General features: G+C 44.8%; 1 protein-coding gene across 5 annotated transcripts; it reads left to right on the forward strand.

Annotated features, from left to right (window-relative positions):
• Nucleotides 1-10: 10 nt before the first annotated feature.
• On the forward strand, nt 11-23,796 carry STK36 (serine/threonine kinase 36). 5 transcript variants are annotated; one of them, XM_079135181.1, is made up of 27 exons: nt 11-167; nt 641-812; nt 1,906-2,046; nt 2,156-2,233; nt 3,509-3,639; nt 3,904-4,153; nt 5,506-5,599; nt 5,873-6,042; nt 6,209-6,399; nt 6,909-7,008; nt 10,178-10,321; nt 11,474-11,653; nt 12,631-12,728; nt 13,204-13,309; nt 14,409-14,559; nt 14,718-14,845; nt 15,377-15,481; nt 15,824-15,922; nt 16,006-16,094; nt 16,311-16,374; nt 16,567-16,677; nt 18,645-18,725; nt 19,546-19,720; nt 19,941-20,088; nt 20,348-20,495; nt 21,061-21,807; nt 23,099-23,796. In XM_079135181.1, the coding sequence occupies exons 2-27, from the start codon at nt 729-731 to the stop codon at nt 23,240-23,242; spliced, it is 3,957 nt and encodes a 1,318-aa protein (XP_078991307.1). In that variant the 5' UTR covers nt 11-167; nt 641-728; the 3' UTR covers nt 23,243-23,796. The 5 variants fall into 5 exon arrangements, with proteins under 5 accessions (XP_078991307.1, XP_078991310.1, XP_078991309.1 ...); XM_079135182.1 differs by lacking the exon at nt 11-167 and adding an exon at nt 22,068-22,120 and having other exon boundaries at nt 714-812; nt 23,099-23,233; XM_079135184.1 differs by lacking the exon at nt 11-167 and having other exon boundaries at nt 647-789.
• The last annotated feature ends 1,099 nt before the right edge of the window (nt 23,797-24,895 follow it).

The raw sequence follows: 24,895 nt of genomic DNA on the forward strand, positions 1-24,895 counted from the left end.
CGCGCTGTTTCCAGGCAACCGCAGACTCCCGGTCCTTAGTGGAGCCGGATGGCCAAGCGACAGCTTGGAAGTGCCCTAGGAAGTGCCTATGGGCGGTCCACGTCTCTCCCACACCTCTGAGGGCCTTTGTCTTCTGAATTTTTGGCCACTTCTAGCGAGGAAAATTGGTAAGAATGGGAGCCTAAAGAGACTCGCCGTAGGTGATGGAGAAAAACTATATGTCAGGCAAAGTATGCAGGCAGGCAGAATGGACCAGGCTGGAGGTAGCGACCAGCGTCTCCTGGACGGCGCTCCTAGTTTTTTTTTTTTTTTGCTGGGGGATGGAGGGAGTTTGAGAAAGTATGCGCGGGCAGGGGGGTCCAGGCCCTGCTGCCTAGGAAGTTGTCAGGAAATTTGGGGCCGGGGGGGGGGGGGGGGGGGGGCGGCGGCTTGAACGAGCAGGATTCGTGGGCTTGGGGCTATGTTGAGGGAGACAGGAGAATTAAAACTGGGGAGGAACGCCAAGAAGATGCTTTGTTTGTTTTAAGATCCCATCATCTTTCCATCTGCTCCACCCTACTGTGTTTTTGAGACCTGGATTAGTGTGAAAAAGGAAAAGGCAAAGTGGCTAATGTTTACCTTTCCTCCATGCCCCAACCAGGCCTCCCAGATGTGTGAAACTGACCCTGGATCTATAGCTCTTCAGCACCATAACTACCTTCTTTCTAAGAGATCCTGAAACCTTTGTCATGGAGAAGTACCACGTGTTGGAGATGATTGGAGAAGGCTCTTTTGGGAGAGTGTACAAGGGTCGGAAAAAATACAGTGCACAGGTGGTGAAGAAAGAGGGATATATTTTGAGTGAGATTCAGTATCCCCAACTCCAATGGAAAATGGGGCCAAATGCGTTTAAACCAACCTGAATTCCTAAGGCACTGACTCCATCACATTTTTAAGAGAATATGGCCTCTAGAGTTAGGTTATGTGGATTCGAATTCCAGCTCTACCACTTTCTAGCCTTGGAACTGTGGACAACCTACTTAACCTCTCTGTGTCTCAGTTTCCTCTTCTGTAAAATAAGTATAAGAACTGATTGATGAGGTTTGAGGATTAAATATGTTTTCAGACTAAATCCCTTAGTACAACGAATGTTTGGTACCTAGAAAACAAATAATAATAATAATAATAAATAATAAATAATAATAATAATAATAATTGGTGAGTCACATCCCAGCCCATTTTATTTTTTTCTTTTGAGACAGGGTCTCGCTAAGTGACTGAGGCTTACTTTGAACTTGTGATCCTCCTGCCTCAGCCTCCCAAGTTGCTGGGTTTACAGGCCTGAGCCACCACACCAGTTTATTATTCTGAATAGTATCTATCATACCATTGGAGGAAGAGAGAAAACACCTGAACTCTATTTTTCCATCTTTGTTTTGCTTTCAGTTTTCCCTAAAATCTCATCTTAAGTCCTTTGGTTAGATCAGAACACCTCTCTCAGAATTCATGAGTTGAATCTGTTCAGCAAAGGATGGTTCCACTGGGTGTGGTGGCGAACATCTGTAATCCCAGCAGCTTGGGAGGCTGAGGCAGGAGGGTTGTGAGTTCAAAGCCAACCTCAACTTAGCCAGTCCCTAAAGCAACTCAGTGAGACCCTGTCTCTAAATATAAATACAACAAAGGGCTTAGTGGTAAGGTGCCCTTAAGTTCAAACTCTGGTGCTGAAAGTATTTCCTTCTGGGTTGAGAGGTGGGCAAAGCCTGGGTAAGGCTAAGGTACAGTGGGGAAAGAGGTGAGAGACAAGCAGGTATAATAAGAGTTGCTCAGTCTAAAGTCTTGAGTTCTGGAACTCTGAAGTTAAGGTTAAAAATCCTAGCTTTTTTCAATAGTTTGGTTAGGCCTTGACTCTTCACTTTACTACATTAGGTGGTGGCCCTGAAGTTCATCCCAAAACTGGGGCGCTCAGAAAAGGAGCTGAGGAATCTGCAACGAGAGATTGAAATCATGCGGGGTCTGCGGCATCCCAACATTGTGCATATGCTTGACAGCTTTGAGACTGACAAAGAGGTGTGCTTTCATGGTTTTTAATCACCTTTCCCAAGCACAAGAGTCCCAGCAATTTCCTAACCCCAGAATGCATGGGTGTTCCGTTAGTGCCACTGCCTTCTCTCCACAGGTGGTGGTGGTGACAGACTATGCTGAGGGAGAGCTTTTTCAGATCCTGGAAGATGATGGAAAACTCCCTGAAGACCAGGTATGTTTCCTAAATTAAACTTCTCTCCAGTCCTGACCACTCTGTCAGTGAAGGGCTGGGAGGGCAATCAGAGAGCACTGGGAGTCTCCATTTTTTGAAAACTCCCAAGAAGAATACAGGAGTCTGTGGTTATAGAGGCAGTGTGACATTGAGAGTCAAGTATGTGAACACTGAAACCAAAATATCTGAGTATGAGGCTTGGTTCTGCCTCTCACTAGCTCAGTCTCCTTCGACAAGTTAATGGAGATAATGTCTACCTGGTAAGGCTATTGTGGAGATTACTGAATTAATTCATATTTTAACAGTTAGTTATTGTTAATGTCATTTTTGTTGGGTATCTTTGGGAAAGAAGGGGCTGTGTGGTGGTACCAGAGAAGGCAGTGAGAGATAAGGGCTGGATTCACCACTAGGACATAGTGGTTAGCAGCAGGATATCGTTGAATGAAATCTTCAGCCACATTCAGTCCCAGGGTTTCTCTGTAGAATCCCTTCAAGATTACTTATCACAGTATTCTTTTTCCTTTTGAGCATTTTTCACTGTTTGTAAGTAATTAGCTTTTTCATTTCTTATTTTTGTGTATGACTACTTCTCTTAAGAAAAGAGACTTGGTCTTATTTTAATCATAGCTAATGTGTATTGAATGTTTACTCAATGCTAGGCACCATTTTGAGCAGTGCTTTACATGCTTTTACTCATTTAGGCCACACAAGTATCTATTAGGTAGGTGATATCATTAGTCTCACCTTGTAGATGGTCAATCTGAGAAACACAAAATAATTGTCCATAGTCATGCAGCTAGTAAGTGAGGTTCAATACATTTTCCTTGAATGAATGAATGAATGAAAGAATGAGTGAATGCATGCATGAATTAACTAGGGAAGCAAGAGCTGCCTTTGTTCTTGAACAAGTAAGATATGGTGTGAAACTCTGGAAAAATGGGAAAGAAGAAAAAAATCACATGAGCTGGCGCACACCTGTAATTCTCAGCAGCTGAGGCAGGAGGACGGAGAGTGCAAAGCCAGCCTCAGCAACTGTGAATCGCTAAGCAATTCCGCAAAACCTGTCTCTAAATAAAATACGTAAAAGGGCTGGGGATGTGGCTCAGTGGTTGAATGCCCCAGAGTTAAATCCCTGGTACCAAATATGTGTGTGTGTGTGTGTGTGTGTGTGTGAGAGAGAGAGAGACATGAGTGGCAGTATCAAAAGTCTTTGTCTTGTCAGTCAACTCTACCCTCTTACCTTTTCTTTTTTCTTCCTGCCTATCTGACCCCTAGGTTCAGGCCATTGCTGCCCAGTTGGTGTCAGCCCTGTACTATCTACATTCTCATCGCATCCTACACCGAGACATGAAGCCTCAGAACATCCTCCTTGCCAAAGGTGGTGGCATCAAGCTCTGTGACTTTGGGTAAGGATTCTGAGCTTCCATCTATGCTTCCAGTTCTGCAGGGAATCTTAGATCCTGTGTGTAACTTACTTGAAGCTCACCTTAAAACCTGAACTGGAGACTGGGCCTCCAGCTGGGTCCTTTGGAACTAATCAAAGGTGCTCTCTATTCTGGCTTGGGATAGCTCATACAATGACAGGTAGTAGTGAGCAGGTTTAGTTTCCTATTAGTGACGAGGTCTAGAATATCTTTTCCTTTTCCCTTCCATTCCATTTCCTGCTGCAGCTTTGCCCGGGCTATGAGCACCAACACAATGGTTCTGACCTCCATCAAAGGCACACCACTTTATATGTCTCCAGAGCTGGTGGAAGAGCGGCCATATGACCACACAGCGGACCTCTGGTCTGTGGGCTGCATTCTGTATGAACTGGCTGTAGGCACTCCTCCTTTCTATACCACAAGCATCTTTCAGCTGGTTAGCCTCATCCTCAAGGACCCTGTGCGCTGGCCCTCTACCATCAGTCCCTGCTTTAAGGTAATGAAAATTAAAAGGGAAAATAATTTTATATCAGAAAACCATCTCCATCTACTTCTGATCCCTTTTCCAAAATCTTTTTTCAGAGTTAGGGCAGGATTTTTCGGGAGCTGGGCCAAGCAACTTTGTTTTTCTACTGCAAGGGCTTATGCTGGGGTGGAGGTTATTCTTAGGCCTGCCAAACTTGGGAATGGTAGCCCCTGTTTGGGGCAAGATAAGCTTTATCACAATAGAAAGGTAATTTCAAGACACCAGAAATAGGTATTGGTTCTTTTACATGTCCTTTGTTCTACTTATTTCCCATCATATGCAGTGTCCAGATGGTATCTAGATGTGCCCATACTGCTTTCAGTGCCCCTCAGACATCAGAATGGCCAGTGATGGGGCTGGCCTCATGATTAGGGACAGATGACAGTGATGGTGCCTGTTCACTATAGCTAAATCTCTGTGGGCTGGTGGAGGAGGGGAGGGAAAGAAGTTTGGACTCTTTATTTTTTATCTAGGGCAAGATTTTGGGTCCTCAGTGGCATTTAAGTGCAACTTTCTTCTAGAATAAAACTTCATTATGACTCTCCTTTGTTCTATCTAAGATAAAAAGGGACAAATTTCTTCCCAACCTGTTAGTTGGGAAGGCCCAAATAATTAGAAAAGAACCTAAATAAGAAACCTCAAATGGGGGAGTTATACATAAGGATAATCATTCTCTCTTAGGGCAGATATGCAGGTATCTTTAGCAAAAGCTGTAGTTATACAAATCACCTTGTTTTAGAACAGTGGTCATAATCTACTACTACCTTCCATTCTTGTTTCTGGCTCAGTTGGAGATTTTCCCAAGGATAATTCATAACATACTTTTTGAATTATCCCCCTCAACCATCTAAAGATTTGCTTTTGAGTGCTCCCAAACACGTCTTTACACCATTATTTGTGTGTGTGATGTGTTCTTAACCACAGATCCATTTATTCTTATGCAGCCCAAAACAAACCATAACAAAGGGGGGGTCAAAGGCAGAAGTTTGGGACTCCCTTGAATGTTTGCTTTCTGAAGATGAGTACAAAAGTGATATCTTCCTCTCAGTTGTTTCTCCCTTCTTCACAAAGTTGATGGACATTGAAATTTCTGTATTTACATCTGAGGGTACAAAATTTCCATGAGTAGGGATTGGGGCTCCCGAAAGGTGAGGCACTAGTCTGTCTGGAAATGAGGCCTAAGGCAAGAGCTGTTGAGATTGTGGTCAAGTCTGCCATACCAATGGATGCAGGAGTTTAAGATTGCCAGTTCTGCTGATAGATTAGAGAGAGTCTAGAGGGAAGGTAAGGAAGGGCTGATGGAGTATTATTTCTCTCCACAGAACTTCCTGCAGGGGCTGCTCACCAAGGACCCTCGGCAGCGTCTGTCCTGGCCAGACCTCTTACATCATCCCTTTATTGCTGGTCGTGTCACCAGTGAGTCATTAGGGTTCCCACCTCCCAGTATTTTTTTCAGTCTACCTCTCTGCCCCCAACACCTGGATCCAGCATATCTTCTTTCCTCCACCAGCTTGAGCTTTCTCTTCCTAGCCCCTGGCCTAACTTTTGCCACTCCTGCTCCCTTTTTGTTATTGTCTCAAATGGCTGCCTTCCATAGAAACCTGGAGACCCTGAAGTTGTCCCTGGCCAAGTGGTTATGGTGTCTGCAGCCCTAGTATAATCATGTTTTCTCCTGCTCCCTCCCTACAGTAATAACTGAACCAGCAGGCTCAGAGTTGGGTACCCCATTTACCAGTCGCCTACCCCCAGAACTTCAGGTCTTAAAGGATGAACAGGCCCATCGGCTGGCTCCAAAGGGCAGTCAGTCTCGCATCTTGCATCAGGCCTGTAAACGCATGGCTGAAGAGGCCAAGCAGAAGGTGTGTGGGATAGAGAAAAATATGTAACATGACCAGGCTAGTGATTGGGGGAGTTGGAGAAGAAGGTTGACTTTCTAAGAAATTGGGAAAGGCCATGATTAAGATCCATACAGTCCTATAACAACCAGGCAGTTCTGGTCCAGTGTCTTCTACTCATCTCCCACAGAAACACCAGAACACTAGATCTTCCCTTGAGCAAGAGGACAGAACCAACAAGGTGACTCCCAGCACAGCCCCACTGCCTGGACTACAGGATATTCCTGAGAAATCAAATCTCCTGGCTGGGATCTTGGCCTCAGAAATGAAGAACAGCTGGGCTGAGGAGTGGGAGGCTGGAGAGGCCCCTCCTACACCTCGGTGAGAATTGTATAGCTAGGGGTTTGTGTAGTGGGACAAGGTATCTTGTAGATTTTTGGCTTGAGCCTAAACAAATATGAACTGGTTCCTGTCACTAGTCATTGCCTAAGTACAACAAGGCCTTCAAAATTTGAGTCCTGGGTTCTGTGGTTCTAATACTTTCCTGATTCATTGGGAAACGTAAGGATTTTCTCTTCTTCATATCTCAATTGTACTTTGACTGAAAGGTAAAGGATCATTTCCATCCAAAAAGGAAGATTGTTTGAGTTGAAAGCCATAGTTGAAAACTGTAGACTTGTGAATAAGATCCAAAGTGGGAGGACAGTCAAGGATTTGTGTGTGGAGATCAACATGTCCTGTACCAGCCATATTCCATACCTGAGGAAATGTCCTCTATCTCCCTAGATGGATTATTCCTCATTTTTATCCTGGGCCTAGAGGGAGGGACAAGTTACTGAACTCTGTGCCTCACAAGCGTGGCACTCATCCTACTTCCTGACTTCTGGCAGGGAAAACCACATTACCCCAGGTTGTGAACAAGCATTTCCAGAGCTGAGGTCAGAGGTGGTGGGCCAGCGGAGCATTGATGCAGTGGACCTAGAAAATGAGGTGAGCCTTAGGGTTTCTTGTTGGCCCTATTCCTTCTGTGGGATGCTGGCCTGGGTAAGTGTTTTTCTAGAAAAATGATTCTCTTAAGCATGAGTTCCTTTTGTGTTAAAAATTACTTTCTTATCAATTTATAGATTTTAATAATAGTATCTGAACATGTAATTCTCAAAAATTAGAATGTGTAGGTGAAATCAAAAGTCCCAAGTTAGGCATGGTGGTGCATGCCTGTAATCCCAGTGGCTCAGGAGGCTGAGGCAGAAAGATCACTTGGGCCCAGGAGTTGCCACTGTATTGCCAACCTGAGCAATATAGTGAGACCCCATCTAAAAAACAAAAGCAACCCTCCTTATATCAGTTCCAGAGGTAACTATTGTTATTAATTTAATTGGTCTCCTTTCAAACTTTATGTACTTTGCATTCATGTTTGTTCACACACAGAAATACATAGTTTGGTTGTTTTTACATTACTGAGTTCCTCCTGTATGTATTGCTTCATATCATGCCTCTTTTACCCTACGATTGATTTTTAGGACTTTTTTCTACATCATAGCATGTAGTTCTACTCAATATTTTGTGTTTTAGGATTCTTTTTATTTTGAAATCATTTCAACTTAAATATTAATTATGAGAAAACTGCACATAGAATTCCCATATATCCTTATCTTGGCCCATTTTGTGGACCAAAATAGAATACCCAAGACTGGATAATATATAATGAACAAATTTATTTTTCAAAGTTGTGGAGGCTTGTAAGTCTAAGATGAAAGTAAGCAGTTTAGGGCCCAGTCTTCCTCCTTGTAACATGGTACTTTGAATGCCACATCCTCTGAAGGGGAAGGATGCTATGTCCTTCAATTGCAGAAGAACAGAAGAGAGAGAATGAACTTATTCCCACAGCATTTTTTATAGCAGCATGAATCTATTCATAGGGGCGGAGCCCTCATGACCTAAAAACCTCTTATTAGGCCCCACCTCCCAACAGTTTTATTGGGGATTATATTTTCAACGGTTATATTTTCAACACACACACACACACCCACACACACACACACACACCCCATATGTATTTTTTGTTTGCTTGTTTTTTTGTTTATTTGGAACTAGGAATTGAACCCAAGAGTACTTAACCACTAAGCCACATCTCCAGCCCTTTTTATTTTTTATTTCGAGAAGACAGGGTCTCACTAAGTTGCTTAGGACCTTTCTAAGTTGCTGAGGCTGGCTTTGAACTTGTGATCTTCCTGCCTCAGCTTTCTGAGCTGCTGGAACTACAGGCATGTGCCACCATGGCCAGCAACACAAATATTTTGGAGAGGACAGAGACATTGAAACTATAATCCCCCATAAACCCTGATTCACCAGTCAAAATTTTGTCACATTTGCTTTACAATGCTCTCTCCATGTATGTGTGGATATAGCACCTTTTGAATCATTTTGGAGTAAGTTGCAGATATAGCCTTTCACTCCTAAACACATAAGGTCTTTCACTTGACTACCATAGTACAAAGACATTTAATATTGCTACAGTGTTATTATAGTAACAGAAAATAGATTAATAGACTAATCTACAATCCATATTCAGATTTTGACAATGGTGCACTCTATAATTCCAGTGACTTGGGAGGATGAGGCAGGAGGATTGTGAATTCAAGTCAGCCTCAAGTTGAGGCCCTAAGCAACTCAGTGAGACCCTGTCTCTAAATAAAATATAAAATAGGACTGGGGATGTAGCTCAGTGGTCAAGTGCCCCTGAGTTCAATCCCTGGGACCCTCACCCCCCAAAATTTTCCTGTTCATACATTGTATTGAGTTGTTATACCTCATTAGTCTCCTTTAATCTGAACCAGTTCCTTGGTTTTCTTTGTTTTTTATGACTGGCAGTTTTAAGGTACATGTGTTAGTCTGTTTTTCATTATTATAACTAAGTACCTGAGCAGGTTAACTTTGTTAAAAAAAAAAAAAAAAAGGCTTATTTAGCTCATGGGTTTGGAGATTCAAGAGCAAGGCACTGGCATTGGCTTTGCTCTGGTGATGACCTCATGGCTGATGGCATCACAACAGTGCGGATATGTGGGAATAAGTGTCACACCTCAAAATAGAAAGCCCTGTGGGTGGGTCCAGGCTCAGGGTTTTATAACAACCCTCTCTCAAGAATTAATCAAAGTCCCTGAAGAAACATATAAGCCCAGGCTGGGTATATAGCTTAGTGGGAAAATACTTGACTAACTTACATGAGATCCTCTATTTGTTCCCCAGCATGGTCAAAAAAAAAAAAAGAGAGAGAGAGAGAGAGATAGGGAGGGAGAGACAGACAAATACCTAATCCTTTCTGAGTACACATCCCCCTCCCACTTGACCTAAAGACCTATAAATAGACCCCATCTCTTAAAGGTCCCACTACCTACTGGAACTATCATGCTGGGAACCAAGCCTCCAACATACGGACTTTGGGGGGAATACACTTAAACCATGTCCAAACCATAAAACAGTACATTTATTTTGTAGAATATTCTTCAAACTGATATTTCCTCATGATTAGATTTAGGTTATGCATTTTTGGTATAAGTAATTCATCCACAGTACAACATTCTTTTCAATAACCTCATATTCACTAGTAGGGTTGGATCATGGTTTATCATTTCTTTACTGACTTAGTTTATGATGTTTCTATTTTTTGTTATTACCAACCATGCTCCAATGGACATCTTTCTAGATATTTTTTGGTTTTCTGGTTTTGTAGTTTTGGTACTAGGGATTGAATGCAGGGGCACTTAATCACTGGGTCACATCCCAAACGCTTTTTATTTTTTATTTTGTGACAGGGTCTTGCTAAGTTGTTAAGGGCCGCACTAAGTTGCTGAGGCTGGCCTCAAACTTGTGATCCTTCTGCCTCGGCCTTCCATGTTGCTGGGATTACAGGTGTGTGCCAGCACCCCTGCCTTTTTAGTTTGTTTTTATGCACACTTGCCAGTGCTCTCCAAAAGACTTTTCCAGACCCCTCACATCTGCCCACTGTGCCTTTTATGACTGGAAACTGAAGGAGGCACTTGCTGTTTGCAGTTATTTCATGATTCCCTGATTTCTGATCCCAAGTTGGGAGCTGTGATCCTGAGACTTACATACTCCTTCTGACCTCTTTCATCCTCCCACTGTTTCCACTGTTCTCCAGGAACCAGAAAGTGATGATGAGTGGCAACAACTGCTAGAGACCACTGAGCCTGTGCCCATCCAGCTGAAGGCCCCTCTCACCTTGCTATGCAATCCTGACTTCTGCCAGCGCATCCAGAGTCAGCTGCGTGAAACCGGAGGGCAGGTAATGGGCAGAGTGTACTGTAGGCAGGATTTGGGGCTGTTTTCAGAGGTGAAGCATTGAAAACATCATCAAAAGGAAAAAGTCTGTCCTTCCCCAGTTCTTTTAGTTTATCTGCTTAATTAGAGGAGATCCACTAACCTCCTTTAGTAACACAGAAAGAGCAGGCCTCAGATTACCTTTCTGAAGGAAAAAATAACTATCTAGAGCAGGCATCAACAAACCTTTCTGATGGTGCGTATTTTAGGCATTGTGGGCCAAGAGAAAAACATGTTTCCACAATTTTTTTTTTTTTTTTCCGTGCTGAGGATTGAACCCAGGGCCTTGTGCTTACAAGGCAAGCACTCTACCAACTGAGCTACATCTCTAGCCCCCACAAAATTTTTATTGACAACTTTAGAAACATAATTTTAACAACTGAATATGCAATATACTGTACTACAGGTATACTAGTGAGAATGAAGTTCTTTGTTAGGGATAACGTTTGGCTTAATTTGCATTAAAAGTTAGGATTCACTCATAAAGCCTTTATTTGCTTCTCTGAAACAATGCTTTTCCTTACTAGGAACTCACCAAAATGTGCTGTTTATATTTATTTCCCTCTTTTTTTTTTTTTTTTTTTTTTTTTTTGTGGTACTGTGGATTTGTGAATTGAACCTGAGGGAGTGGGGTGTCCTGCCCCTTTTATACATTTTAGGTTTCCTTTCCTCTCATGTCCCCTCCTCCTCCCATCCTACCCACATGACCTAAAGGAGGAGAGTTTTTTTTAATTTTCAGAAATACTGTGTGTGTGTGTGTGTGTGTGTGTGTGTGTGTGTGTGTGTGTGGTGTGTGTGTGGTGTGTGTGTGAAAGACTGGAGAAGGGAGAGGAGCAGATAGGATTGTTACTGGACCTGACAGATCCGAAGGGGAGTTGCCCTGCTCCTTAGTCTCTGGTGTTCTGTGCCAAGTGACCTCGCTATCCATAGTCCTCTTCCTTGGTACAGTCCCCCTGCTTCTTTGGCTCTACTTCCCCGGATTTTAGATTCTAAAGAAAGAAATGGAAACATTTGGCCCACTTTGCTAACTCTTTGGGGACATTTGGCATCTGTGACTCTTCTTCTTTTTCTTATGATCAATTTATTAATTGCTATCTCTTTACATCATGTCACCCAGATCCTGAAAGGCAACCTGGAGAGTGCTTCCCACATCCTCCCTGCACTCCGGATCCTGAGCAGTCTTCTATCCAGCTGCAGTGACTCTGTTCCCTTGTATTCCTTCTGCCAGGAGGCTGGGCTGCCTGGGCTGCTGCTCAGTCTCCTCAGGCACAGCCAGGAGAGCAACAGTATCCAGCAGGTAAGTACCAGATGAGGAACCTCTGAAGACTAACAGAAGGTTCTTTTGCTTGGATTTCTCTCCTTTCCAACTGTATTTTCCCTGACTGCCTTTTTTATTTATTTATTTTTTTTTCTCCTTTTTCTAATTAGCACACCATCAATTGCAAATTCTAATGCCTTCTGGGGCCAGAGAGGTAGTGTCGTCAGGGAAGTAGGCTAAGTGTATAACTATCTGAGCAGCAGGGGGTCTGACAAACTGGAGCTTAGACATTCCATCTAAATGGAGCATCCTCTCTGTGCTCCAGCCCATTATTGCTATGTGAAAATTTGGGCCAGTGTTGCCATATCTTCCAGTTTTCAAGTAGAAATCCAGATTTTTATACACAATCCCTTCATATTTAGAATACCGTGCTTTGAAACATTGGATCCTCGGCTTTACTGATGTGATTTTAGAGAGCAGAGTACTGAAGTTCAGAGATTAACTCATGCATAGTCACTAATCTGTAAATGGTCACAGAGATTGTGAGTGGAAGAGCTAGGATTGAGATGCAGTGTGTTTGGAGCCAAATCTCTACTTCCCCATGCTGTCATTCTGCAGCTGAGCTGCAAAGATGAGGGGACCATGTCACCTGGAGAGGACAGAGTCAGAGTTTATAAGACATAGGCTAAGGCAGCTGGAAAGCTGTACTCTGCTGATGCGTATTTATTTGGGGGGATTTTAAGGAACTTTTACAAAGAGTTTTTTGAAAAATAGTCTCCTACACCTGAAAATGCTGTTGAAGCCAAACAAGACACATTTCAGGCTGTTTACAGTCTGCGTATTGACTGACATTTTGTCATTTCTTGATCTTTCTACCCATACTTCTCCTCCCCTATCCTTTTCTGTCTGGTCAGTTTGGCTGGATCTCTGTTTGCCTTTCTACTGCTTTTTCTTCTCTTTGCCTCCATCCCCTGCATTTTCCTTACTTTCTCTTTCTCCCCTCTCTTCCCTGGCAGCAACCTTGGTATGGGGCCTTCTTACGGGACCTAATGGCTGTGATTCAGGCCTATTTTGCCTGCACCTTCAATCTGGAGAGGAGCCAGACAGGTGACAGGTGGGATAAAATGCACTTTTGCTCTGCTGACCAGTTTGGCTTCAGTTTCTACTCCATTTCTTCCCCTGCTAATTAAGAAGACTCCAAGTGAAAAGAAATTGTGATTTGTGACAGGATTAGGGATCTGCTGAGTGGCCCTCAGAGTTAAGCTGGTCCTCTTAAAGGACCTTTAGACACCTCTAGCTTCACCCCACAACTTTGAGGTTCTAAGAGTCAGCAGTCACCGTGGCCCCTAAATGGAAGGGTCAAGATGTGAAAATGACAAAAAGGGGACTTGGAGGCTCTGTGTGTGTGTGTGTGTGTGTGTGTGTGTGTGTGTGTGTGTGTGTGTGTGTGTTTAGTGGGGGAGACAGGAGAGAGCATTCTGATGTGTTCCTTTGTAGAGATTCTCCTATCAGCCAGAACTGACCCATTTGTCGAATCGGGACTTTTAGTAAAAGGATGAGAAGAAACCATGGGCTCATTTTTTTCCCAGCCTACAGGTGTTTCAGGAGGCTGCCAATCTCTTTCTGGACCTATTGGGGAAACTGCTATCTCAATCAGATGACGCTGAGCAGACATTGCGAAGGGACAGCCTTATGGTAATCTGCTCTCACACCAGATTTCTGTTTCTCCTGTCTTTCTCTGTGTTTCTCCCATTCCCTTTCTTATGACTATAAAGAGTCAGATCAAGTTAATAAAACAAACATTTGTTGAATTCCCACTATGTGCCATATGCCTCATGAGAAAGTCAGAGTAGGGAGGACATTCTAGACAGAAAGAGCGAACTTCTAAAGGCACAGTGGCATCAAATAACTGACATTTTCAGGGGACCACAAATAGAAGCATTTCTCCTTGAAGAGACTTAGAGATCTTTTCATATTTCCTAACCCTCTTTGTCCTAAGGTCTAGTTAACTATGTGGATTCTCTCCCTAGACCATGGAAGTTAGGACAAGAGAATGGAGAATTGAATGGGCAAACACTGATCTCAGAGGAGATAATTAGAGAGGAACACATGCAAGGAAGTAACAATTGCATGGTAATTATTTTAAACTGGTAATTAGGAACACAGATTTGGGCTCTATTTCTGCCTCCAGCAAGCAGTCCATACAAACTTTTCTAGTCTTCAGATTCTAATTTCATATCCCTCACCCTTTCAAGTCAGAAAGTTTTTTGAATGTCTAAATTTCAACCTCCAGTGATACTTGTCATTCATCACTTCTCATGTCACTGTGCAATGGGTAGCATGGGGAGTTTAAAATAACTCTTCCTCCTCCTGAAATTCTGTGTCTGTAAGATTGGGTTGAGGGGGTCCCAGGAATCGCTGGGAATTATACTCACGGTCCATAGATTACGCTTTGAGAAACATCATGTAGAGAAGAGATCAGAAAATAGAAGGATTGGCTAGGGCTGAGGAGTGGCTCAATGGTAGAGCATGTGCTTAGCATGCAGGAGGCCCTGGGCTCCATGTCCAACCAAAGAAAGAAGTGGGAGAGGAGGTAAAAGGATTGACACTGAAGTCCTTTTCGTCAAAATGGGAGGGCAGTTATAGTGCACTTTTGATTTAAGGACACCTTAGTGTTAGGCAGCTGTCCCCTGGGTCTATATCCTCTGTCCTCAGGTTCCCAGGTTCTCAGGGTACTTGGTTCTTACACTAAGCCCAGACAGTTTTCCAATGCCTCTTCCCTTATCTCCTTTAGTGTTTTACTGTCCTATGTGAAGCCATGGATGGGAACAGCCGGGCCATCTCCAAAGTGTTTTACTCCAGCCTGCTGACCACACAGCGTGCTGTGTTGGATGGGCTCCTTCATGGCTTGACAGTTCCACAGCTACCTTTCCACACACCCCCAGGTGACCATAGTGGGGAGGGGAGGTTCTCTTTGCTTCTTTTTTCCTGCTCTTCCTACTACCATCACCTAGAATAGTGCCTGCCGTTAGTAGGTACTAAAAAATAACTGAAAGAGCTAAGCCACCAGATCTCACTTTGCGTTCTTTGTCTTTCCCCACAGGAGCCCCACAAGTGAGCCAGACACTGCGAGAGCAAAGTGAGGATCTGCCTGCAGCCATTTCCTCTGCGCTGGCAGCCATTTGCACTGCTCCTGTGGGACTGCCTGGCTGCTGGGATGCCAAAGAGCAGGTCTGAGCTGCAGCTTCCTGCTCTTCCCTTCCTTCCTGCCAGAGGAGTTGGGAAGAATGGCCTCAGTTTCTCTGAAGGACAGAAAGACAGGCTTTTATGCCTCTCCTTGCTGAGGACTTCCAGAAATAGAGACTCCCACCTTGAGTGTGAGCCACTTGAAGAACACAATATAGCCAGAATCCCAGAACCTGTGGCCAGCTGGTCATGAAAAAGGCTCAATGATAAGCTGTCTAGGTGGTGGGGCAGCTGATTGGAAGCCATAGGCAATGCTTCCACAAGGGTTCAGGATTCATTTTTCCTATTGCCCAGTAATGCTTTTTTCCATACCTGCTTATACTGAGACCAGACTAAGCCCTGACTTTCACTTCTCCATTGCCCATGAAGATTGAGAATAGAATGGGGTCTGAAGTTTCTGGTGAACCTGAGAAGAGGGTCTAGCAATAGATTAAGAGTCCTGGTTAATTAGAGATAGGTGGGAAATAGAACTGGAATAAGGGGAATAGGATTGGATCTTCAAATATATCTCCACAGGTTTCTTGGCATTTGGCAAATCAGCTGACTGAAGACAGCAGCCAACTGAGGCCATCCCTCATCTCTGGCCTGCGGCATCCCATCCTGTGCCTGGACCTTCTCAAGGTACTTCTCATGATTCCCAGCATCTCAAATTTTTTTTTTAAACTTCCAGGACAGAAAGACAGATACAGGGACTGAGAGAAAGAGTCTGAGAGATCAAGAATCTCCCTCGCAGGACCCTGTTCTACCTTTAAATCTATTCAACTGAGGTGACCCCATGTTAGCCATTCCTCTCCAGAACTGAGAAGCATCCCTGTTTTGATATCAGAAACAAGGGGCAAAATTCCCTAATACCCCAGGTGTGGGCACCAGCTCTATAGAGGCTCACCTGCTTTTCAGCTGGGCCTTGCAGTCAAGGAGCCTGAGCTGGTCTGCCCACTGATAGCTACCTTGCCACTCCGCTAGGTTCTTTATTCCTGCTGCCACATCAGTGAGCGACTGTGCCATCTTCTAGGGCAAGAGCCCTTGGCCTTGGAGTCACTATTGATGTTGGTCCAGGGCAAGGTAAGTCACCAACACAGGTGGGCATGTCATGGCGACCCTACCTCACCCAGATGTGGTTCTGACAGCTCAGGTTTCCTTTATAGGTAAAAGTAGCAGATTGGGAAGAGGCCACTGAAGTGGCACTCTACCTTCTCTCTCTCCTTGTTTTTCGACTCCAAGATCTGCCTTCTGGGTGAGTCACAAAGTTGGATCTCTGCACTGGTCTGCCCATACAGCCAACCCCGACATAGCATATTGGGAATAGCACCCTTTAGCCTATGCTAACGGGATGAGAGTAAAGTTTTCTTCACAAAGAACAGACCTGGATTTCCATCAACTGTGGTGAACATGCAGCCTGTCCAAGGAAGAGGGAAAGCCACCTTTAATATGCTGTATCTCTCTATTCCAGAATGGAGAAGCTAGGCAATGAGGTTGCTACGCTTTTTACCCACTCACATGTCGTCTCTCTTGTGGTGAGTTTTCAGCCTTCCCTCACTTCCCCCTTTTATCCTGTCATCCTGACCCTTTTGGAAGTGGGGCAGTCCCTCTCCTATTTGCATCCTTTTCTGGATGGGTTTTTCTGAAGCAGGACAGAGACACAAATCCTCTCTGCCTGTTCTACACACCATTCAGATTTGGACAATCCTCCTCTACCTTTCCTACAGAGTGCAGCAGCCTGTCTGTTGGGACAGCTTGGTCAGCAAGGAGTGTCCTTTGACCTCCAGCCTAGGGAATGGATCACTGCAGCTGCACATGCTCTGTCTGCCCCTGCAGAGGTGAGTGCTACCAGAGAAGGCCCTGACACGTTTTCTCTGAGTCAAACCCTGGGACACCATTCTGGAGTAAAGACTGAAATGCTAGCAAGCCTGGTGAAAACTAAGGAATGAAAAAGGAATCACCCTTTTACCCCAGATACTAGGCCTCTGTAAGTCCAGACAGGTTTTGGATTTCTTACTCAGGGCTTCTAAAGATGGAAGTAGAAAGGGAAAGGAGAGGAGGTAAGGAGACCAATTGACTTGATCTGAGGTTTCCTGTCTGCTTCAGCCCCCAGGAGTTCGTGTTCTAGTTAAAGTCCTTCCTGCTGCTTCCTCACTTCCCCTTCTATAGCAAAGCCCACTCTACTTTTCTTGCTTTCTTAATTGAGATGGAGAAGGGGCAGACACATTCTTCAGGAATCATTCCATATGCAGTCTCCTGTCTGCTTTCTTCCTTTCCCAGCCTTTCATCCTTCATTTTGAGACCCTTTGGAACCTTCATTTTGTGAAAAGAATAGATTTCATTTTCACATTACTGTCATCTGTTATATGTAGGTTCTTTATTATTTATAAGGCCCTTTTCACATATTACCACAAAACAGTTGGCAGATAAACATAGCAAATGTAGTAATAATCATCTGCTTTTCCTTGATGAAGTTGACCTTCAGAGCAATCATATAATTACTGGTAGCACTAACATTCACCTGGGAACCTAAGTCAAGACCCTGGAACCACCTCCCCCATCATTCTCCTTACAAATGGCTCCCCAGGTTCCATATGTTCTGCCTTCTGATTGATGTACAGATCTTTTCCCTCCATGGCACCATCACTGCCTTCTCTCTTCACCATCTCTCTCATCCACTTTAGCAGCTGCCTAAATGATTTCTCCTCTCAGACTCTCCTCTGCAGTGCATTCTCTTTACTGCTGCCAGAACGAGCTTTTTTTCTTTAGTTGTAGATAGACACAATACCCCTATTTTATTTTTTCATTTTTATGTGGTGCTGAGGATCGAATTCCAGTGCCTCACACATGCTAGGCAAGTACTCTACCACTGAGCTTCAACTACAGTCCAAGAGTGAGCTTTCTTAAAGGAAAATATGGTCATTCACTCAACCAATGTTTATCGAACACATAAATATGTATTGAGGGGCTGGGGAGATAGCTCAGTTGGTAGAGTGCTTCCCTTGTAAGCACAAGGTCCTGGGTTCAATCCCCAGTATCACAAAAAAAAAAAAAAAAAAAAAAAAAAAATGTGTTGAGTGCCCAGCACACTTTCCCAGACTCTTGAGAACACAGCAGTGAATGAAAGAGACAAAAACTGTTGCTGATGCAGCAGAGCTTATGTTCATGATCAGTGGCATCCCACTGCTCCTGGGATAAAGTCCAGACTTTATTGCCTGCTGCTGAAAGCTCCCGTATCAGCTCTGGGCTCTCTACCAAAAGTTACCATTCATGCCTGCCTACTCTTTTCTATTTTGGGGGACCATGGGGTACTAGGGATTGAACCGTGGGGTGGCTCTACCATTGAACTACATCCCTAGCCCTTTGTAAATTTTTTTTTTTTTAATTTTGATACAGGTTCTTGCTAAGTTACCCAGGCTGTCCTTGCACTTGCAGTCCTTCTGCCTTAACTTCCTGAGTAACTGGAATTACAGGCTAGGACCACTGTACCTGTCTTTAAAATTTTTAATCCATCAGTTTCCTATCCTAGGAGGCAGTGTTGGGCACTCTTAACCATGCCCCTAACCTTTTGTTTAGCCAGTATCTTTCTAACTATAATTGCTTCTTTGTCTGCTTACCTACCAGACTCTGTGTTTTTATGACACGCATTTAATGAATAGGCAGGACCAAGACTCCTAATTCCAGAAGAACTCTTCCCACTCTGCCAGGCTCAGGAGGAACGCTTCTACCTACTGGGAGTTGGGTTCACAGGCCTAGGGGCAAATTCATTCCTCTTAAGGATCTGCATTCTTGCTTTCTCCAACAGGTCCGGCTGACTCCACCAGATAACTGTGGGTTCTACGATGGCCTCCTCATCCTTTTGCTACAGCTCCTCACCCAAGTACAGGTGTATCTTAGGATGGATGAAAAGAAGAGAGAGAAACTGGGCATTTTTGGAGCCACTGAATAGGAAGAAGCAACCCATACTTGCCTTTCCTCAAACTACCATGCCTACCATAGCCTGAAAATTGCCCCACTTGCCATCAGTAGGGCCCTTCATCTGCATCCCTGGGGATCTAATGGGAAAATAACAAATTTTCTTGTTTTGTTTTGGATTCTGGGAATTGAATCCAGGGGCACTTTACCACTGAGCTTACATCCCCAGTACTTTTTATTTTTTTATTTGAGACAGGATCTTGCAAAGTTGCTGAGGCTGACCTTGAACTTATAATCCTTCCACCTCAGCCTCCCAGGTTGCTGGGATTACAAGTGTGCACCACTGTACCTGTCTGTTGTTTTATTGATATTTAAAACTTTTTATTTTATAGACCCATGTACCTCTTGGCCTTGGAGCAAGCCAACCCCAACAGGGCAATGCTCTGGTTTTTAGCTGACACAGACATGGGTTGAAAGGTCAGGAGGTTAAGGTGTGATAAGTAAGGAAAATAAGACAACACAAATCCTAAGTGGGAAGATAGAGGAATTATTTATCTCTCTTTATTTTTTTGTACTGGGGATTGAAATCAGGGGTGCTTTACCATGGGCTACATCCCAGACCTTTTTATTTAAGGCAGAGTCTTGCTAAGTTGCTGAAGCTGACCTTGAACTTGAGATCCTCCTGCCTTGGCCTGCTGACTGAGTCCTTTTAGGTCAGGGAAAAGAATGAAAAAAGGTAACTGTACTTCTAACTTCTGCCTCTCCTACCACCCTTTCACTTTTGCCTCCAGCAGGGAAAAGCTAGCCTGATCAGGGATGTGGCTAGCTCAGAAATGTGGACCATTTTGTGGCACCGCTTCTCTATGACTCTGAGGCTACCTGAGGAGGTATCTACACAGGAAGAGGAACTGTCACTATCTGATCCATCCATCCCTGAGCCAGACTGGACACTGATCTCACCTCAAGGTATCTTTCTGTTAGCATAGCCTCCTTAGTGAGGCCATTGTATGGGTCTGTCTTCAAGAGGATTGAGTCTGGAACTGGGTTAACCACAGCAGAGTCTTCAATGGAGCTGTTCAAGGATGGAGAAGGGACTGAATAGGTGATGGTCCTGGGAGCACTGGGGAGACAGGGCCAGTGAGGTCTCTTGTTTGCCTCACTAGGTCTCCTTTCTCCATGTTTTCAGGCATAGCAGCCCTGCTGAGCCTGGCCATGGCCACCTTCACCCAGGAGCCCCAGTTATGCCTGAGCCACCTGTCCCAGCATGGAAGTATTCTCATGTCCATTCTGAAGCACCTTCTTTCCCCCAGTTTCTTGCATCACCTGAGTCAGGCGTGAGTTTGAGCTAGAAGAAGGAGTATAGAAGATCCAGAATAGACATGGGGAGGTGGTGGGTGGGGGGTGGGGGGCAGGAGAGAGGCAGCTGACAGCTTGAGTTACAAGACCAGAAATGGGTTAAGGATTAGTCTGGAAATCTAAGGAGCTGCTGAGGTTAGGGGCAGGGAGCTAGGGAAGGGAACTTGAGGTGTGGGGTAGAAGTATCTTAAAGGATAGATGAGCAAGACCAAGTATGTTCTACACTCTTCTCCTTAGGCCTCATGGGGCTGAGTTTCTCCCAGTTGTGGCAGTCTCTGTCTGCCAGCTCCTCTGCTTTCCCTTCGCCCTGGATGTGGATGCTGATCTCCTTGTAGGTATCTTGGCTGATCTAAGGGACTCAGAAGTTGCAGCCCACCTGCTGCAGGTATTTGGGAAGCTACCAGGCATGAATGTGGGGAAGGAATATGGCCAGTCTGGTGTCCTCTAATTCACTTTCCAACAGCTCCAGGGCTCTCCTAAGCCCATGTAAGAATGGAGCATCTGACTTGACCTGAGAGTTGGAATTGAGGAGGGACTCAGACCTGAACAGAGGCATGTAGTCAGAGCTGGGTTAGTGAGTGTTTTCATCTCTGATATTCTCTCATCTGGTCTGTTGGAGCTCAGTGGGGAGATCATCCTAGTCCAGACACTAGAGTCTCAGCTCCTTGGCCAGGAATCCCTTCCCTGGCAGTTCTTGGCATTACCCCCATAGGGCTTTTGGAGGCAGAGACCCAGTCCTTGCAGAGCAAGGAGTGTACTTGGAAAGAATCTGCCTGTTGGGCTCTACATGTGCTTCATGTGGTGTGCTCTGGGTTGGGACTTACAGCTCCCTGGGGTGTTTCTCCCTTCAGCTTGGCTTCTCTCTCTCCCAGCTTTTGGGTCCCCACTTCCTAGCGTGGTGTACTTCTTCGTCACGTTGAGCTCCTTTATCCACACCCCCCACTTTCCAGGTCTGCTGCCACTATCTTCCATTGTCGCAAGTTGAGTTGCCCATTAGCCTCCTTACACGCCTGGCCCTCACGGATCCCACCGCTCTCAACCAGTTTGTGAACACAGTGGTTGCCTCCCCTAGAACCATCATTCCATTCCTCTCTGTTGTCCTCCTGAGTGACCTGCCACTGCTGACCTCTGACCTTCTCTCCCTGCTGGCCCACACAGCCCGGGTACTGTCTCCCAGTCACTTGTTCTTTATTCAAGAGCTCCTGGCTGGCTCTGATGAATCCTACAGGCCCTTGCGCAGTCTCCTGGGTCACCCAGAGAATTCTGTGCGGGCCCGTACTTATGGGCTCCTAGGACACTTGCTCCAACACAGCATGGCCCTTCGTGGGGCACTACAGAGCCAGGCTGGACTGCTCAACCTTCTGCTGCTGGGGCTTGGAGATGAAGACCCTGCTGTGCGGCGCAGTGCCAGCTTTGCTGTGGGCAATGCAGCCTATCAGGCTGGTCCCCTGGGACCTGCCCTGGCAGCTGCAGTGCCCAGTATGACCCAGTTGCTTGGAGATCCTCAGGCTGGGATCCGGCGCAATGCTGTATCAGCTCTGGGCAACTTGGGGCCTGAGGGGTTGGGGGAGGAGTTGTTACAGTGCCAAGTACCTCAGCGGCTCCTGGAGATGGCATGTGGAGACCCTCAGCTGAATGTGAAGGAGGCTGCCCTCATTGCCCTCCGAAGCCTCCGACAGGAACCCTGCATTCATCAGGTACATCCTGTGGGACTATTGAGCCATGATGATCAGGGGCCCTATGGTTCATGCCAGTTCTCAGAGATTGTCTGTAAGGAATTGGGACATCCAGAAATCCAAGCTGTTACTGCATGGGTGGAGGAAACTCAGGGACAAAGCCTTGGAGATGAGTTTTCCATTTACCATCTCACACCCTTGAGAAGGGAAAGGAGCTAGAAGAAGGCTCCATTGTGCTAGGACATTTCTGAGATCTCAAGGATCACAGCTTATCTCTTCTAGAACCTGGGTGGAGGGAGACGAGGGAAGACAAGATGATGTTGAGGCCATGAAGGTACCATCTATTTTTTTAGCACCATTCTAAGCATTTTGCCTTTATTATCTGTTTAAGCTATTTTTATCCTTATTTTGTAGGGGAGAAAACTGAGTCACAAATAATTAAGTGATTTTTTCCAAGTTACAGAACTAGCAGGTAGGGTTGGGCTTGTGATCTCAGAAGTCTGTCCAGAGCCCATCCTCCTTTTTTTTTTTTTGGTACCAGGGCTTGAACCCAAGGGCTCTTTGCCACTGAGCCACATCCCAGCCCCTTTTGATATTTTATTTAGAGATAGGGTCTTCCTGAGTTGCGTAGGGCCTCAATTGCTGAGGCTGACTTTTAACTCAGGATCCTCCTGCCTCAGCCTTCTGAGCAACTGGGATTACAGGAATGTGCCATCAGAGCCCATACTCTTAGCCACTGTTTTATTCTGCTTAGTCTGTTCAATTTTTAATATATAAAGAACCCAGTGGAAATTTCATACAACTACCTATGATCACACAAATTATAATAGCTCAGTGTGATAGCACTGCGTAGTTTATGCAGAATAGAAATTTGACAGGATAGTGGTGATATAATAGGAGTTTCCAGCAATCCATCCAAGGAAATAATAAAAGAGTTTCTTGGTTGGGAATTGAGGGATCAGCTTGGGACTAACTGATCTGGATCCAAGGATGGGAATCAGACTTTGCAGCTCACTGTCAGTCACTGCTTCGTTCATTGTCTCTTCTGGGGACAAGCAGATAAGTCCCTTGGTCCCTTGGCTTTATGGTCTGTAACCAAAGAGAATGGAAGTAAACCTCTAGTCCTGATGATTCCTGTCTCCAAGGTTTCTCTTTCCCCATTCAGTCTATTCCAAGTCCTCAATAGCCCATCTCCTTTTTCTTCCTTTGGGATGGGCACTGTGGGACTAAATGAGAGTTCTGTGCTTGTGTCCCAACACCACTGTTTCTAAACCTTCACATCCTGTTCTGTCATCTACTCTCTGTCCTACAGGTGCTGGTGTCCCTGGGTGCCAGTGAGAAATTAGCCTTGCTCTCTCTGGGGAATCAGTTACTGCCACATAGCAGTCCCAGACCTGCCTCTGCCAGGCACTGCAGGAAACTCATCCATCTCCTGAGGCCAACCCACAACACATGATCCCAGATTCCTGGGATCCAACCTCCAGCCTTCGTTGCCCTACTATTGCCAAGTCTTCCATATTATATACAAGCCATCAACTCAACTGAAAGCTGAAGAGACTGAAAAAGAGCAATAAGCTGCCAATCACTTGAGAGTGAGAAATGAGAAGAGATTTATGTATAAAGCTCTTTCCTTTCCCCAGATTCAGAATGATTTCAGCCAGTAAACTTCATTACTGTTGGTGCCAGAGAAGATTCCTTCCTTCTCTGCGTCCAGGGGTCTTTTCTCCAGTAATGTGCCTTTAACTTCAGGAATGTGCCTCCTGGACCTTAGGGAAATATTTCATCTGTCCTGACTCTCCCTTTCTGGAGCTACTGTAATCCAGTGATTTTGCTTTAGGTGTACTGGCTTCTGTCTCAGCTCTTGGCTACAGAGATAAACGCCATCAGCCCCTGTTGTTGAGGGGTTCCCAGCCTTTAGCCCACATTCCTTCCATGGGTAGGGGTTGGGCAATATATCTTTTTTTTAATTGTAATTCTGTTTGAAACTCTTTTAATAAAAAATATGCTTCACCCTACTTGGAGCTCCCAGGGTAAGGGGTTGGGAGGCTCAGCCTGCCCTTCAGCTTCTATGTGGTATAGAAGCCCTGGAGTCCTGTACTCACAGGGTCCTGGTTTGGGGGTTTGTATCTTCTCCAGCCTTCCAGGTTCCTCCATTCTAGATGTGACAAATGTGGCCACCTACTTTCAAACCAAGGCCAGTGGAGCTCAAATAGGAAAGAATAGAATTTAGCAGGTAATTGGGTAGCTTTGAGATCTCAGGGCCTAGTTTTGATCTTTAGCACAGTTTCAGTATATAGGGAAGCCTGGCAGCTTTAAGAAGGTAGCTATTTATGAAGATTGCACAAGTTACCAGAAAGGGGTTTTTTTGTTTTCTTTCTTTCTTTCTTTTCTTTTCTTTTCTTTTTTTTTTTTTTTTTTTGAGCAAACACTCGAAGGAAGTGAGCAATGTAGCCCTCTGAGGGAAACACCTAGAGGGAGCCAGTTGGGATAGGGAAAAGGATGGGGAGAAGAGAAGGAAAGGAGGACAAGAGGGTAATGATGGGGCCAGATGTCATAGGTTTTACTTACCTTGATGAAGACTTGGGGTTTTACTCTGCAGTAGGGATCTAATGAGTTTCTTGTCCAGAGGAGTGATCTGTGTTCCTTACATTCTGAAAGGATCACTCTGTATTCTGGTGTTGCAAATGGACTAATGGACTGTGGGGAGTTGGAAGGGTAGGAAGCAGGGTAAACAGTTAAAAGGCAGTGCTAATAATCCAGGTGAGAGAGAATGCTTCCTTGGACTGGGGTAGATGGTAAAAAGTACCCATATTTTGAACATGGAGCAAATTGGATTTCTTGGCAGTTGATTGGACATTGGGGGTGTGACCAAAGGAAAACAGACATGGATGACTCCAAGGTTTTTGACCTGAGAAAGTGGAAGGATGAAATTGCCATAGACTGAAATGGGGAAGACCTCCCGTGGATGGTAATGAGTTGGAAGATTCAAATTAATTTATGAACATAAGTCTTGCAGTAGGAAATTTTCAAACACACAGAAAAGTAGAGAGTTTAGGTCAATGAACCTAATCATCACTTGAAAAAGTACCGCATTTATTCTTTCATTACT

Source organism: Sciurus vulgaris, assembly GCF_902686455.1.
Source record: "Sciurus vulgaris genome assembly, chromosome: 3".
In the NCBI taxonomy this organism is placed as follows: domain Eukaryota; kingdom Metazoa; phylum Chordata; class Mammalia; order Rodentia; family Sciuridae; genus Sciurus; species Sciurus vulgaris.